Source organism: Anabrus simplex, chromosome 8 (assembly GCF_040414725.1).
Source record: "Anabrus simplex isolate iqAnaSimp1 chromosome 8, ASM4041472v1, whole genome shotgun sequence".
Classification (NCBI taxonomy): domain Eukaryota; kingdom Metazoa; phylum Arthropoda; class Insecta; order Orthoptera; family Tettigoniidae; genus Anabrus; species Anabrus simplex.
Genome location: NC_090272.1, coordinates 146,471,496 through 146,489,252, shown reverse-complemented (window position 1 = coordinate 146,489,252; position 17,757 = coordinate 146,471,496). Strand labels below are relative to the sequence as shown.

At 39.8% G+C, this 17,757-nt stretch overlaps 1 protein-coding gene across 1 annotated transcript in view; it reads left to right on the top strand.

Moving 5' to 3' along the window:
* Window positions 1-17,757, top strand: part of Lrrk (Leucine-rich repeat kinase) — a 483,935-nt gene that overhangs the window by 44,367 nt on the left and 421,811 nt on the right. The window contains exon 4 of the mRNA XM_067152496.2: window positions 2,475-2,640. Coding sequence (XP_067008597.2) covers window positions 2,475-2,640 — 166 coding nt within the window. The remainder of the gene's footprint in view (window positions 1-2,474; window positions 2,641-17,757) is intronic.

Below are 17,757 nucleotides of genomic sequence, written 5' to 3'. Positions count from 1 at the left end.
CTACCGGGCGAGTTGGCCGTGCGTGTAGAGGTGCGCGGCTGTGAGCTTGCATCCGGGAGATAGTAGGTTCGAATCCCACTATCGGCAGCCCTGAAGATGGTTTCCCGTGGTTTCCCATTTTCACACCAGGCAAATGCTGGGGCTGTACCTTAATTAAGGCCACGGCCGCTTCCTTCCAACTCCTAGGTCTTTCCTATCCCATCGTCGCCATAAGACCTATCTGTGTCGGTGCGATGTAAAGCCCCTAGCAAAAAAAAAAAAAATTGTTACTTTCATTGCCCTGTCTGTCTTAGTCTCGTTCTTGGCTTTGACAATATGAAAGTGACCGAAGTATGAGCGGTGCTAGTAATACCATTCCTTATGCAGCCAGTCCCTGTTATGAATGGTGTGATGGGCTTGGCAGACTGATATGTAATAGCAACTTCTGGCTCGGTGAGGAAAGCAACGGGAAACTACCTCACTCGTCATTTCCCTAGTATGCCTCTTCAGTGACGCCTAGGCTAACTATGACAGCTGTTCGTGGAACTGTGGAGGATCAAACCAGCCTTCGGGCTGAATACCCAACATACACACACATACACATTTCAGAGAGGGACCAATGTATTGCAGAATTGTAGTAAAAGCAGAGGATTGTATAAAATTAGTTCGCAAGGGGCAGGTGGACCACCTGGTATAGCAATACCAGAAATTTTGCTTCTATTTTAAATTAATCCCTTCTGGATGTAATATGTATGCGCATGAATTTTCTTGATTCTACTGTGGAGCAATCAACTCCACCGATCTGAATACTTCCCTTAGTGCTTGGCAACTTGAGCCTTTTGAACAGATCCTCTGAAATTTGACTGCAATCCTGATCTAAATGGACTCAAGATGCTTTCTCTTTCCCTCAAGAGTCTTCTTCATAAATTAGTGCTGTTGGCAATAAAATGTGGTAATGTCCTTTGACCAAGTTCACGCTGGAAAGGGCAGGTGACACTTGATTGTAAACATAGTTGTTCACACTTGTTTTTCTTTATTCTTCTCCTTTTTCCTTGGCATTACTGTCAGTCTCTTGATGTAAGAGGGTATTGTGGGAGTGACCATATTTCTTGTACTTAGACCACTTACAGTTTTTTTTTTTTTTTTTTTTCTTTTCTTTGCTGTGTCCTGATTTTAGACAGTTGAAACACTGTCTATTTTCTATAAGAATATTTCTTCTTTCTTCAGTGGGTCTTTGAGAAATTCCTTGCAGTTAAAAATGTTATTGGATGATTTCCACACAAATTACAGCCCATTTCCACATAAATAACTGCCTGATTGTGTTTCCAACATAACTTAATTTCCTTACTTTTTGTCTTTCATATTTAGCTTCTTACTTAGGTCCTTTTTAATTTTATTTTGTTCCAGTAACATCCATGATTGCAAGCACTGTCAGAAACTTCAAAAAAGTCTTCCAGAGTGGGCCTTTCTTCCAGATTACACCCACCTCCTTGTTCAACAAAATGTAAATTATTTGTGATTGATCAAAACTGTTGCCAGTAACAATTTTTATTAAATGTTGTACTCCACAAAACTCAATGGTTTCAGCAGGACGGAACCATAGCACACACCTCCAGGGATTCCTTGCATCTGCAGTGTCACTTTCATCAGCAGTTATGGTCATGCAGCTGTGAGCTTTCATTCTGGAGATAGTGGGTTCGAATCCTACTGTGAGCGGCCCTGAAGATGGTTTTCCATGGTTTCCCATTTTCACATCAGGCAAATGCTGGGGCTGTACCTCAATTGGGCCACGGCTGCTACCTTCCCAATCCTAGCCCTTTTCCATACTTCAGTCACCAAAAATCTTTGATGTGTTAGTGCTACATTGAAAAACATTCACTGCCGCATCATCTCAAAGGGAACACATTACCTGTACACTGTGAAAGTGCACATGGCCCTGAGGTTCACTCAGCCTACACCAAAAATGAGTACCAGGTTAATTCCTGGGGGCAAAGGCGGCCAGGCGTAGAGGTAACCACACTACCCCACCAAATGCCGAGGTTACAGATAGTGGAAGCCTTTACCTTCCACCCCTCCAATGTTTGATTTTGGATGGGTGACATTTGGACCTTGTAAACTGTTTAGATGTGTTGATACACATAACATTTTTCGTTTATACTTACACAATTAAATTAAACTATGTTTCTTTTCCAGCCATACTGTACATAATATTATTTGTCTTTCCCTTTTGTAACCTCAGCAGGTTAACACCAAGTAAATATATAGTGCAAAATGCTGTTTGGTAGTCATCACTATAAATCGCCCTGAATATTGAAAAATGAAAGTACTATGGTCATTGCTATTAGGACATTCAACATTAGTATGCTGCTGATTTGATTTCTTTCTTGCATTGTTTCTAACAGATAGAATTCTTCTGGAATGTGTGTCTTTGTCTTAAAATTATTCTTCTTGCTAGTAATTGACTTGTAAATTCTGGAATTTTTTGTGTGTCCTAGACTCCTCTGCATGTGAGTTCCGAACATGGGTATGTGAGCAATGTGCAGTTATTGTTGTCTCATGGAGCTGATCTTGTTGTTCGAGATACCAATGGGCTCACTCCCCTGGATATTGCTGAGAAGAGTGAACACATGGAGTGCATGCACATACTCAAACAGGCAGCTGGTAAGTGTTCCTTGGTACTTGTTTGCAATCTGTTTGTACATTTTATTGAGTAATCCTTTGTTTTTATGCTTACTATACATTAATGATTGGTGAAGTGATACAGCTGACTATTTCAAAACATTCGATACAGCTCAACGAATTGCTTCAAAGCAGTATGTCGACGCACAGCACACTTCTGTCTTGGACTGCATTACAGACAGTGTTCCTATATGCAATACCTGGACAGTGTCTCGTGATGGCACAGTGAAGCATTGTGTCGAGGGCGTAGTGAAACCTGAACCATGCTTCATAGCTAAGTTTAGTTCACTGAATAAACTGTTCAGCGTTCTGGTAACAATAAAATATGAGGTTCATGAAATACTTGATGAGCAAATGTACAAAATGTCCACCTCTGTGGTGTAGTGGTTAGTGTGATTACCTGCCTCCCATGTGGCCCAGGTTTGAATCCCGGTTCTGCCACGAAATTTGAAAAGTGGTACGAGGGCTGGAACGGGATCCACTCAGCCTCGGGTGGTCAGCTGAGTAAAGGGGTGTTAGATTCCCTTTCAGCCATTTTCAAAGTGGTTTTCCGTAGTTTCCCACTTCGCCTCCAGGCAAATGCCGGGATGGTACCTAACTTCAGGACAATGCCGCTTCCTTCCCTCTTCATTGTCTATCCCTTTGAATCTTCCCATCCCTCCCCAAGGCCCCTGTTCAGCATAGCAGGTGAGGCCACCTGGGCATGGTACTGGTCCTCCTCTCCATTTGTATCTCCCCGACCCAGTGTCTCACACTCTAGGACACTGCCCTTGAGGCGGTAAAGGTGGGATCCCTCGCTGAGTCCGAGGGAGAAAAACCAACCCCCAGGGTAAACGGATTAAGAAAAAAAGAAATGTACAAACAGTATGATAAACAGATGATGTAAAGTATAATAGTACTATAGTTCCATTTTTATGAGTTTCGACTTGACAGTTAACCGGAAGTCAGGCGATGGTGCCAAATTGCTACGAATACAAACAGCTGGTTTACGATGCACAACATGAATGGAAATGAATATATTGGAATAAAAATCCATAATCAATTATTCTTTGTAGCAACATACATAATTCACATAAGACAAACAATAACACACAACACATTTAGAATAAGGCTACAAGATAAAAATATGTCAATCCTCGAACAGGTAAACCATGAGAAAATTAAATTAAATTTCTACTAACCCTGTAGAAGAGCTCACGTTGCTGTTAGATTCAGTTTCCCCTGAGGAAGGAAATAATCATACAAAGGGAACACACCACTCAGTTCTGAGTCACTATCGGCATTGTCATAGTCTGTTGAGGTTTCAGTCTCGCCTGACCCTAACGAGATAATAAAGTCTTCAGCATAGTTGTCTGTGAGACTTTCCTTCTCCTAAGCTTTAATCATCTTCGATTTTGTGTGTTTCACAACGTTGGTCCAGTCCTCCGCACTTATACGGCCTATGGCTTCGAAAATAAGTCTTTCAACTTCCAAAACAGGAGTTGGTTATTCTCAGCTACGTAATCCTTCGCTTGGGCCCAAATCAGTTCTATGGCATTAAAATGGCAATGGTATGCTGGAAGGCGAACTACTTTATGCCCATGCCTCCTGGCTATTTCTTCCACCACATAAACTGGGCAATGGGGCTTGTTTTGTTTCACAAGATGCATGAGATCCCTCTTCCTCATGTCATCGTGAACTGAAATATTGTGCTCCTTCAACCACTTAATCAACTCATTCTTTCTAGCCGCCATTGTTGGTGCTTTGTCAAGAATGACTGTGTGGTATGGGATGATTGTAATGCTCTTTTCCAGCAAGTTGCTCAGCGGGCTTTCCACAAACAACCATTTCTAGAATGTACCACTATTCATTTCCTCGTGGTAGTCTACGGTTTTCTTAGATCGGAACACATACAAGCAATTTGGCACAAAAACTTGCGAAGTACCGGCGTGAATCACTATGACTCTGCCCCCCTTCCCAGCAGGTACTGGCATAGTGCCTTCTACTGAATCATCTGTCCAGCCTTTGCTCTGGGAATGAGAAGCATTAACTCAAGTTTCATACAATTGAATCAAAATTCTCGTCAATAATCTATCTCAGAAATCTGCAACGCCACATCATAATATCGCTTCTCTCCATCAGCACTCTTCACCCGTTAAACTTCTTGCACCTCAAACCCAGATTCTCAACTATTTTTCTAATTGACGATTTGCTCCCACTGAAAAGTTCACTCTTTTCAAGAGAATGACTCGATTTATTAAGAGTAGGATATTCTTTCCTACGGTAATAGGTGTAAATATGCCGATGAATGCATCTTGTTGAAGAGAATCTATTTCCATTACTGATTTAGGCTTATTTCCCTTCTTCCCTGGAGTTTCAGATTTGGACAGCCCCGCTGTCTGGTCCTCGGCAAAGTACTTCTCCTTCCCTATGCTTATAACTATGCTCCTTTTAAGTTTGGTCGCATCAGCTGTTCTCTAAAGTGCTTTCGCAACAGGCAAGAGAGGTGTGACGTTATCTTTCTCCTTATAAATTTGAAACAATTAAGTGACCACTTCAATAAACTTAATTGTTTCAAATTTACATACAATTTTCAATACTGACCAACCATGAAGTTTATTACATGCAATCTGTCTCCTTCTCGAAATAATCCCTAACATTGCAAACAATTTACCGGGCCTGGCTCGTTAGTGGAGTACCGTGTCTAAAGGGCTTTCTTCTTTTGGGAGCTTCATCCTTAGACATAGACGTCGACATGACAGAATATGAAATTCACGCACGGGTGTAAAATTAACTTACTATATAACTACCGAATGATATATTAAACTAAGCTACTATATAAACTAGATCACTATTGTAACTTCTTACACACTATTCACCACAATACAACGTGCTATATTATTAAAAAATACTAGACAGTAAATTTATAAACTCTACACTACGAAATATAAATGAACAACCTAGCACAAAGACACACAAAGACCGGAAAAGAACTGAGCACAATACAACACATAGCTGATATAATGTGGTTACAGTAAACAACAGACCGATAACACTGGAAACCAGAACTGGGGTCTAACGTGCTCTATCGGCAGCGATTGGCTGTTGATTAATTTGTTTACCTTCCGCCAAAAGGCAGCGCTCAAATGTCAAGTCGAAACTACAGATGAGAGTTACATATCGTAACATGATACTGTATCCTATTCCATCAGTATAAGCTGTTCCAGAAATATTATATTCCACCGGAGACCCTAATACAAAAGTAAATATCTGAGCGAAACCAAGGGGGAGAGTAGGAGTTTCTGATTGGCTATTGGATATTAGGAAGCATAGCAGCTCGCTTTAAGGGCGCACTCCTGCGCAGGCTAAGCAAATATTTTGTAACAGTTTAGAGACGGTACTGATATTTCTACCCTGTTACTTGCTGGCCGGTTACAGATATTCTCTAGTAATTCGAAGTGCTTTGTATTAGGCTTACAGGTGGTGACACATACAGAAGCTTAGTTCCTCGAAATTTGTGCGCGTGGTCTTCCCACTTTGCATCTCGTGTTTCATGCCGTATTGTGGACAGAGAGCTAAAGACCTGGTACGATTGATGTGGACAAAAACTCGATTACAGTGAACCGGTTTGTTAGAAACGCGTTGTAAGAAGCTATATAATCTGTCTGTCTGTTAGGTCATCAGCCCAGAGGCTGGTTGGATCCTCAAACAGCACCACCAAAGGCTATGCAGTTATAGGGAAACCGCAAAAACCAATGGCAGCACCAAAATGAGCCGTACGAGGCAAGATGAGGAGTGAGGTAGTTTGCTATTGCTTTCCTCACTGGACTAGAAGGTGCTGCTGCGGCACGACTGATCCTATGAGCAACACCTTTCATAACACTCAGACACTAGTTGTGCTCCAAACGTCATTACTCAGCACCACCCATACCCCAGCAGCTTCCATATTGTCACAGCAATGGATGAGATTGGGACTTCGGTGGAAGCTACACTTTGCTCTGGCCAGTGCCAAGAGACGGATACAAAAATACTGCATCCATCAAGAAATGGCAACAGGCGGAGCTATATTAATAATAATAATAATAATAATAATAATAATAATAATAATAAAACGCAAAGGAGGCATGGTTCAGTGAGGTACAGAAAGATCTGCAGGAGATTGGGATCTCATTTGAAGATATCCAGGAGCGTGTCCCACTTAAGATAAAAAAAAAAAAAAAAACTCCAAGAACATCAGAGTTTCCTGCCGAAGATGAAAACTGGAAAGGCATGGACAAAAGAGCGAAAGGAGCAACACCGTATACGAATAAAGTAATACTGGACCAACATTAAAGCTCAAGGGAAACAGTTGAAATGACGTGATCCTTAGTTGGCTGAAATGAAACAATAATAATAATAATAATAATAATAATAATAATAATAATAATAATAATAATAATAACTTTTAAAAATTCAATTGTTTAGATTTCATTAATGTACATGGTACTCAAGTATCAGGTCCTGAAAAGCCATCATAAGTGCCATCACGTGTATCTGTCCCTCCTGGAACTTCGTCATCGACCGCAACCTGCAAGGCAGTGCAGCAACAGCTGTTATCATAATTTTTACCAGTACAAAGGAAAAAGAGTGGTATACAGAATAAGACGCTGGACAAGCCACTTACTCAGTTGTTTACCGCATATTCCCAACCTTCATCCTATGGCGGAAGACAAAGATTTTGGAGACTTTTATACTGGATTTCCAGAGCGAGTTGGCTACACTGTTTGCATCACGTAGCTGTTAGCTTGTATTCGGGAGATGGTGGGTTCTAACCACACTGTCGGCAGCCCTAAAGCTGGTTTTCGGTGGTTTTCCATGTACACACCAAGCAAATGCTGGGACTGTTTCTCAGTTGAGGTCACGGTCGTTTCCGTCCTAGTCCTGTCCTATCCTATCCCATCATAAAGATTCTTGATTCTTGATCACCATAAGATCAGTCTGTGTCCGTGCGACATAAAAGGATGAAAAAAAAAGTTCTGGACTAAACTCTGCTTACGCCTTGTCTGACAGAACTGTTTCCTCATCTCTTATTCCGGCAGCATCTGAAGTGTATATGACACTCGTTCAACATATTTTACAATGTCAGGTCCGAGTGTCTCTTTAAATACAGATCCGTGGACATCTAGGAATGCACAGAAATACCTAGCAATCACGGCGATATTTACAAATGAAGGTTTCAAAGTATTCGTTTTCGGAGTGTATATGGGTCCCTGCAAAGCATTTTCTAGGAATAGTCAAGAATGTGAGTAACGAGCTGACAAAAGGAAGAGTGGGAGAGAAGGAAGAGAGATGGAGATATAGTATTGCTTGATAAGGAGCGGTTAGGAGCTGCAAGAGACAGCAGGTATAGTGAATGTTCCTCCCAAAAGTTGACCTGCAACTTGTATTATGTTACTTTTATATCCTAATACTCCAACATAATACTGCGATGTAACGGACACACAGGAACATGATACTGGAAAGTAACCGTGTCCATCCCTAGTCAAAACTCATAATAACTGAACTATAGTATATAGTAATATTATGCATTTGCTTCTTCACTAAGTGCTTAGAATGATACTAAAATGGATCAGTTTTACATTTAAAAGTGCACTAAAGCAGAATAATTTGAATAATTATAAAACGATTAATGAAATTTAAGAAGAGTTCAAAATATGTATTCTATGTACAGTAGCAAACATCCCTTCGGGAGCACCTGTTGACCACTAGAGGTCGCGTCCCCTGCTGGCAGATAGGGGGCCCATAGGAATGTTGGCTGGTTCAGACACCCCGGAAATGAACCCGCGGACCGATAGGCAGCCCATTTCCTGGGGCTTAATAATACTGGGACACCTCTCCAGGGGTCATAAATATGGACGGCCCTAGTTCAGGGTAATGAGTTAAGATCTCAGGGGCATCTGCAGTGGAAAAGAAAGTCTTTGGTACAGTGTAGGTCTCGGGATGAATCGAGTTAAAGGTATCTGTCCCAATTAAGGGGCAGATAGCAGTCGTAGTGTCTGTTCCAGATCAGACATCTACAAATGGTGTCTGTACTCCATGATAAGGGGGACCAAATTATACACTGGCAGTAGCTCTAAAATGCCTCCAATGACAGGTGAAGCGACACATTGGTTAGAGTATTTTTTGTTGTGCCAATGAAATAATGGCCATACCAAACGGATCAAACGCTAGGGCGTCCCCCATTTCAAGCGACGCACATCGTCCTCACCTGAATGATGTGAAAAATGGATAAGGGCTCTCCACTCATGGACGGAGGGGGCTGAAGAAGAGAGTCCATCATCTCCGACTAGCAACCATCAATGTTGGAACGCTCACCGGAAGAAGCCGTGAGCTTGCAGACACCCTGAAGAACCAGCATCTAGACACTGCTTGCATTCAGGAAACAAAATGGAAAGGTTCAAAATCAAGAGAAATCGGTGAAGGTTACAAGGCAATATACCATGGCACAAGTTCAACTCGGAATGGTGTTGGGATAGTTAAAGGAGAACAATAAAACTTTGATTTCCACCTATTCGATACTTTAATAATTAATTTATTAATAATTTAGCAATAAAATAAGGATGAGATCCTAATTTTATAATTGCTTTTAAAGTATTGAATAGGTGGAAATCAAAGTTTTATTTTTCTCCTTTAACTGACTTTCAATACGGAAAAATGAGGATAGTCTCCTGCGATGTTGGGGTAGTTGTCGGTCAAAAACTGCGAGACTATGTAATTCAGGTTGATCGTATATCAGATTGAATTATGTCGATTAGGATCGACTCTTCAATAATGAATATGCGAATAATATCCTGCTATGCTCCACAAACTGGATGCCTTGATAAAGATAAAGATGATTTCTGGGAACAATTTGGCACTTGCATCCAAGCAGTCCCTCCTCTGGAGCATCTGTTTATTGGTGGAGACCTAAATGGACATTATGTGCACATATGGAAAAAGTCAAAGATGGGTACACCCAGTGTCATGGTGGCTATGACTACAGAAGTAGAAATGGTGATGGCTACAAGATTCTAGACTGCGCTGAAACCCATCACCTAATTATAGCCAATACATACTTTAAGAAAAGACCTACCCACCTCATAACCAATACCAGTGGAGAATGGTCCACTCAGATTGACTGTTGGCTGATGCATAGGCATGACATGATAGTAACAAATGCCAAGGTAATTCCGTCTGATAACATAACCCCACAACTGCTTGTTCTTGATGTGAAAACTATGGGGCAACTACATTCAACAAGGGTCCATATGACTGGTCCAGAGAAGATAAAATGGTGGAAACTAACACAGCAGAGAGAACAACTGGTATCAAAGCTAAGTACATTTGACATAAATACTGACCAGTCAGCTGAGACCATGTGGAATTAAATCACTGATTGCATACACTGGACAGCAGCTGAAACACTTGGCAAGACCAAACCAGGGAAACGGTTCATTGATAAGCAGATTTGGTGGTGGAATGAAGATGTTCAGCTAGCTATCAAAGCAAAGAGAGAAGGTTTTAAGACCTGGTGACAAACAGGACTTAGCGAGGATCTTCAGCAGTATAAAACACTCAGGTCAGCTGCTAAACATGCATTCGCTACTGCAAAGAACTACTATTACCAAGACATTTATAATCAGCTGGATACATCAGATGGAGCAAACAAGATTTATCGCCTTGCCAAATCCCGTCATAGAGCGACCCAAGACGTTGGTCACGTCATGCAAATCAAAGACAACAATCATCAAACCCTACGTGACCAAACCGCCATCCTTCACAGGTGGAGGGATTATTTCAAGGGTTTGAGTAATGAGGATTTTTTTTTTTTGCTTAACGTCGCACCGACACAGATAGGTCTTATGGCAACGATGGGACAGGAAAGGCCTAGGAGTGGGAAGGAAGCTGCCATGGCATTAATTAAGGTGCCTGGTGTGAAAATGGCAAACCACGGAAAACCATCTTCAGGGCTGCCGATAGTGGGGTTCAAACCCACTTTCTCCCGGATGCAAGCTCACAGCCGCATGCCCCTAACCGCACGGCCAACTTGCCCGGTAAATAATGAGGAATTTCCCCATCCACCAATAGTATGTGGATGCCCAGTTTATGGACCTATCCCACCCATTACCATTCAGGAAGTCTTAGGGGCTATGCAATACATGAAAAATAACAAAGCACCCGGACCAGACGATATTCCATCCGAGGTCTGGAAGATCCTTGGACAGCGTGGAGTTGAGATTCTCATGAAGCTGTTTAACAGAATTCTCCACGATGGTAGCATATCTGGAAAGGCATAAGTTTATTGTGTCAGACGATGAAAATTTTTGAACGTATTCTTGATCGTCGCCTACGAAACATCATACAAATTTCTACAAACCAATGCAGCTTTGTCAAAGTCAGTACAACTAACACTATTCACATAGCCCGTCTCCCAGTGGAGGAACATAGAGAGAAAAACAAACCTGTACACCTAGCCTTTTTGGACTTAGAAAAGGCTCTTGACCGGATACCACATAAGCTTATTCAGTAAACCCTCCAATCCCATAACGTTCCAGAAGCCTATGTCCGATGGACCCAACTTTTCTATAACAAAGCCACCAGTCTGGTTCGCTGTCCGGTAGGGATCTCACTCTAATTTCCTATCAATGTTGGGGTTCATCAAGGTTCAGCACTGTCACCTCTCTTATTTATCCTATGTGTGTATAGGCCATACCCGTGGACCATCTTATATGCTGATGATGTGTTCCTTGCGCATCAGTCCCGAAGGAATCTGGAAAATCTCCTGCAAATTTGGAAAAAAACGTTTAGGGGAATGCGGCCTGCGCCTTAACATCACTAAAACTGATTATGTGCAATGTGGCTTGCAGACTGCTAGTAGTATTTGCATCAGCGGGAACGACCTACTTAAAGCCAACCAATTTAAATACCTTGGATCACTCGTCACCTCAGACGGAAAGACATTACCAGACATCCGAGCACGAGTAAATGCTACGTGGCTGAAGTGGCGTCAGGTCACTGGTGTGCTATGTGACAAGAAAATTCCCACCCACCTGAAAGTAAATGTCTACAAATCCATGGTCCAACCAGTTGCACTCTATGGGTCGGAATGTTGGCCTACAACTAAGAAGCATGAGCAGGTTCTACATGGTATGGAGATGAAAATGTTACGTTGGTCACTGGGTCTTACAAGACTGGACCATATCAGTAATGAAGATGTCCGAAGGCGATTGGGAGTGGCATCTATCCCAGAGAAGATGAGAGAAGTACAACTTAGATGGTATGGTCATGTCGTCCAAAGCCCTGCAGGCTCAGTGATACATACAGCCCTTCAATTTGATCCTGGAGGTTCCCGTCCCAAGAAGCGATGGCTCAACTGCATCAAGGAAAGCATGCGTCTTCCGGGCATCGCTGAAACAAACGCCCTTGAACGCAGGAAGTGGAGGATGGCATGTATAAAAGCGACCCTGCACCAATGTGGGATTAAATGCTAGGAAAGAAGATGTATAGTAACAAACATTACCCAATCCAGTTACAAAAGCATAGTAAAATACTCATCTAAGTAAATGAATTAACTAGAATAATTAGAAATGAGTAATGAAATCCAAGAAGAGTCAGAAATTGGAATTTTACATACATTAACATACAACCTAAACTAGTTGCAAAGCGTAGTAAGATAGTTAACAAACTAAATTAAATAATTTGAATGATTATAAAATGAGAAATTAAATTTAAAGAAGAGTTCAAGATTGGTATTATATGTAAAGTAACAGACTTGACCTAATCTAGTTTAAAAATCCACTTCAGATTGAAGTTTAAAAACATAATTGTCAAAAAAATTTGCACTTGACAAACGGGAGCGCCTTTCTGTTATAATATGACCCTGCTTTGAAAACAATAATGTCCTTTTTCTGTGTAAAACTAAGACCTTACATTGCGGAGTACATTGTTCTTTTAGTAACTTGAATTGCAGTTCGGAATATGAAGCATCTTTTAACGAGTTTCGGCTCATCTTCAAGGCAGTTCACCCAGAATGTTTCTATCGAGGCGAGAAAATAAACAAAACACCGTCGCTGTTTTAAAGCATCAATTTAGCTGTTAGTATGGAACAACTGTTGTTTCACATGACACGACACATGAAGCAATCTCACTGCTTCAAAACAGTGAAGTGTTAATGTGCCGAGGCATCGAGACAGCTGATTGCGCCAGCTCAGTATTTCAAAGCATACACACACTAGCCAACTCTACTGTAAATTACTTATTGGTCTCTCTTCTTAACAGAGAATGCTAAGAAAGTTTTTTTCCAATAGAATTTCATGGAGATTTGAGCTAGATCTAAGCATAAGTGTAAAGGTTCTTGATGAAACCGTTCTTACAGAATGCATTTATCATTGAGCTGGCAAGAGCGAGTTTCAACTCCCACTCTAATGAACCGTAGATTTAAGTTCTTTGTGGTCCTTGTTAACCACATGTGCTTTTAATTTAATGTTATTCTGTGGAATAATTGGTACTTGTTTATGAGAATATCATTGCTTTCATTAAATATATATCTGTAGATGGCAATGTTATTTCTTCTGGGTGGTATTACTTCCAGTGCTGACAAATGTTAGATATGCATCTGTTTTTGTCAGCTACATGTGTTGTTGTTATTCTTTTACTGACAAGTGCAACACAAAAGGTGTTTATTGTTGGCTACCATTTAAAAATAGGTATGTGGTCCCTTAGATTTTTTTTTTGTAGAACTTTCTATCCTCTACAGTTCTTTTGTGGATATCTTGTACGGTTTAGACTATGTAAGTTGAGAAAGTGTCCGTGTGGCATCATAAGCTGAGTCTCTAGTGCAGCATTACTGTTAACAGTTACAAAAACTATTATTGTGGGCAAACTTTCAAATGTAGCTATATAATAGCCCATGGACTTTCTTGTGGAACTTTTTATAATTGGGTATCCAAAGGTTTAGGCAGCGCAAGCAGAGAAAGTGTTTTCATGATGTCATTTTATTTGAGTTGTTTCACAGAAACTGTTATTGCTCTGCTTAATTTTATTAAAGTTCTTTATTTAATACACGGTACCTTCCCGGGAGATCCTCTAGGCAATAGCAAAAACCATATAAAAATCTGTTTTGCAGTTCTCAAGTTACATAATTTCTCTTTTTGCCTGTAGCGTAAGGTTTGTACTGTTAACGAACATAAAAACTGTTATTGTAGAGGAACATTTAAAGATAGGTATGTGGTTTCATGTTTGTTTGTTTTTCTTTTGTAGAACATTTTATTCTCTGCAATTCCTATCATATAGTATGTGGATATATTTAATAGTTTAGGCTGCATAAGTCGAAGTGTTCACTTCACATCCTAAGCTGAGCCTGAAGAATGTTCTTGCCATTCCTAGCGTAGGGTTTTTACTGGTAACAAATATAATAGTTGTTATTGTGAGCGAACAGTTTAAGATATGTTTATGTGGATAGATTTAGGCAGTGTAAGCTGTGAAAATGTTCACATGGCATCATTTTCTTCACATTGTTTCACAGAAATCATTGTTGTTTGGCTTTCTTTTATCAAAGTTCAATATTTAATACATGGAAAACCTTCTCTGGGAGATCGTGTAGGCAAAAGCATAAACCAGGTTTTAAAAAAATCTGTCTTGCAGTTCTTGAGTTATGGAATTCTCTTCCCATACCTAGCACAGGGTTTGTACTGTTAATGAACATAGGAACTATTATAGTGGGGGTGATTTTAGATAGGTCCCACAGATTTTTTTTTCATACAACCTTTTATACTCTACGATTCTTGTGCATATTGTTTGTGGATATCTGTAACAATTTAGGCAGCATAAGCTGAGAAAGAGTTGGTGTGCATAATTTTCTTCAAGTTGTATCGCTGAAAAATATTACAGGTAGGCTTCCTTTCATCACAGTTTGGTATTTAATGCACAGAAACCGTACCTGGGAGATCCTCTCAGTAATGGCAGAAACCACATAAAAATCTGACCAGTGGTTCTCGTTATAACCAAACACCAGTATGTCCGTCAGTACCCAGATCCTGAACTAACTTCTTTCTTGAACCAGTGTCTCAGAGACACTGGCCAGATCCTCCTTCACAGCAGTTTCCTGTTGAGTGGTGAATTTCCAAGTTATGAGAAAATCAAGAATTCTTCGAAATATTCTGGTATTAGGTATTTGAGACAGATGATCATAAAACAAAGATGACACTTCCTTGTAACAGGCAAGAGCTTTTCAAATTTAGAGTACAGGCCTGTATTTGACCTCAAGGGTATTTGCTCTCAGAATTTTGATGTGGACTGAAGATCTTTCATAGGAATTTCCTTTCTTTTATTTGGATGTTGTCTATCTCATCATGGTCAGTGAGGGCAACATTGAGCATTACAAGCATTCAGCAACTTATAAGGCTTCAGTGTGTACTGCTGTGGTGTAGGGAAAGGATGGCAAACATAAAGCGGTTAGTTACAGGCCAGTCAGCTTGACGTGGTGTTTGTAACCTCTGGAAAAGCATTCTTTCTGATTATACTAGACATGTTTGCAAAATTATTAACTGATTTTGTAGAAGAAAGTTTGGGTTTAGGAAAGGTTATTCCAGTGAACCTCAACTTGTAGGATTCCAGCAAGATATAGCAGATATTTTAGATTCAGGAGGTCAAATGGACTGTATCATTATTGACCTATCCAAGACTTTTGATAGGGTTGATCAATGGAGATTACTGAAGAAAATGAGGGCTATTGAACTAGAAAAAAGAGTGGTTGAATGGGTGGCTACATTTCTAGAAAATAAAACTCAGAGAATTCGAGTATGTGAAGCGTTATTTTATCCCACGATAAAGAGGGGGGGGGGGGTCCCCGCTGGGCAGTATTATTGGACCTTTATGTTTCCTTATATATATAAATGAAATGAGTAAAGAACTGGAATCATGGATAAGGCTATTTGTGGATGATGTCATACTGTATAGCCTAGCAAATGAGTTGCAAGATTGTGAGCAACTGCAGGGGGACTTACACAGTGTTGTGAGATGGACAGCAGACAATGGTACAAATGTAAATGGGATGAAAAGTCAAGTTGTAAGTTTCACCAAGAGGAAGAGCCCTCCCTTTCAATTATTTTGTTAATGGGGTGATAGTACCTCATGGGGAAAAATCTAAGTACCTAGGTGTTAATATAAGGAATGATCTTCATTGAGGAAATCATATTAACGAGGTTGTTAAGAAAGGTTACAGAGTATTTATGTAAAGGAGAGAGCATATAAGACCGCAGTTAGTCTGGCTCCAGTATATGGGACCTTCACCAAGACTACTTGATACGAGAACTGGAAAAAATTCAAAGGAAAGCAGCTTGGTTTATTCTGGGTATTTTACGATGAAAGAGTAGTGTTACGAAAATGTTGCAAACTTTGGTGTGGGAAGACTTGGGAGTAAGGAGAAGAGATGCTCGACTGTAACGTCCAATAATGGACCGACTATATTGGTATTATTGTGTGGTATAATTCGAGCTGTCAGTGGAGAGTTGGCGTGGAATAACATAAGTAGATGAATAAGCTTGAAAAGTAGGAAAGATCATAGTATGAAGATAAAGTTGGAATTCAGGAGCACAAATTAGGACAAATGTTCATTTACAAGATGGGGAGTAAGGGATTGGAAAATATTATCAAGTGGAAGTTCTTTGAAAATGTTTCAGAAAAATCTAGGTAAACAATTGATAGGGAATCTGCCACCTGGATGACAGCGTTAAATGCAGATGATTGATTGATTGATTGATTGATTTGCTCTAAGAAGAAAAAAGACTTTTGTGTGTAAGTGACATCATTATCGAATAAGCCTCATCTGCATATTTGCTCCAGTGTATGGTTAGTAAATTCATTTTTGGATCAACTTTTTACACTTATCACTTATTCAATTCCTCTGGAGGCTATACTCCGACCTGAACGCCTGGAATGTAGGTTAGGATATTCTTATCTGTACTAAATTCTCTGAATTTAGATAGCATTCTCGGCACTCGACAGTTTAGTAGGTTATTATTTATCACTAAAAATAATGTGTTACAAGGTAGTGTTTAAATCATTTCCACATTTTTATTCAGAATCATTATCATGCATTCACATAAAGACAAACATAATATAACCAAGTAGTTTGAGTACTAGTATACAGTATGTATGAGATAGAACTGAGTGTTAAATTTTAATTCTGATAGGCAACAGTTGCTCCCCACTATTCACTGCTGCTCGAGTGATTACATCGTTACATTGCAGCCGTATGTGAGCGCCTCTTAACAGTCGCAGGTTTGAACTAACACTACAGGCAAGCGATTTGTTCATGATTCGATTATGTGAGCTTTGTGTGCAGGTCAATGGAGATATTTTTGAACCTCTTCTGTAAAGTACACTGAAGTATGCAACTTTTGTGACACTGTACTCTACATCAGAGGAAAATTAAATGTGTGGTATGTATCCTCACTAAGCAAGCCTCGAAGGGGCAAAATGGCATTGGAAGAAGTTGTTTGTTCTCTTGTCCTATACTACCTCTATAAATTGTTGGTCTAATTATTATACATCCTGTATAAAAGATCTCTGTCTGGCAAATCATTCTCTAAATACATGAATCTGAAAGTATGAAAGTGACTGAATTTTCAAAGTTCACAAACATTACTGAGGCTATTAGATGTTGTGATCATGTACAGTGGTATACAAATTCATTCAAGGAACATCACACTACCCTTACGTATCAGTCTGTAGGGATAATTGTAGGTGAACAGGTATAAAAGCTCATACAGTTGAGGTTTCGAAGAGAGTAAACTACAAGATTGAGAGGTCCATTGTTCTGGAAATTAAATTTATAGTGATGGGCTAATACTGTATATCATATTTTACTACTACTACTACTACTACTACTACTACTACTACTACTACTACTACTATAATAATAATAATAATAATAATAATAATAATAATAATAATAATAATTCCATTTTCAAACAAATTGCTTGAGTTTTATAACAGCTTTACTGTAGGGATATATAGAATTAAGTATGAATACATTGAAGACAAATGGTGTATATACTGTACTAACTTTTTTTTAACATTATGTTATTTTCTATTAAACCT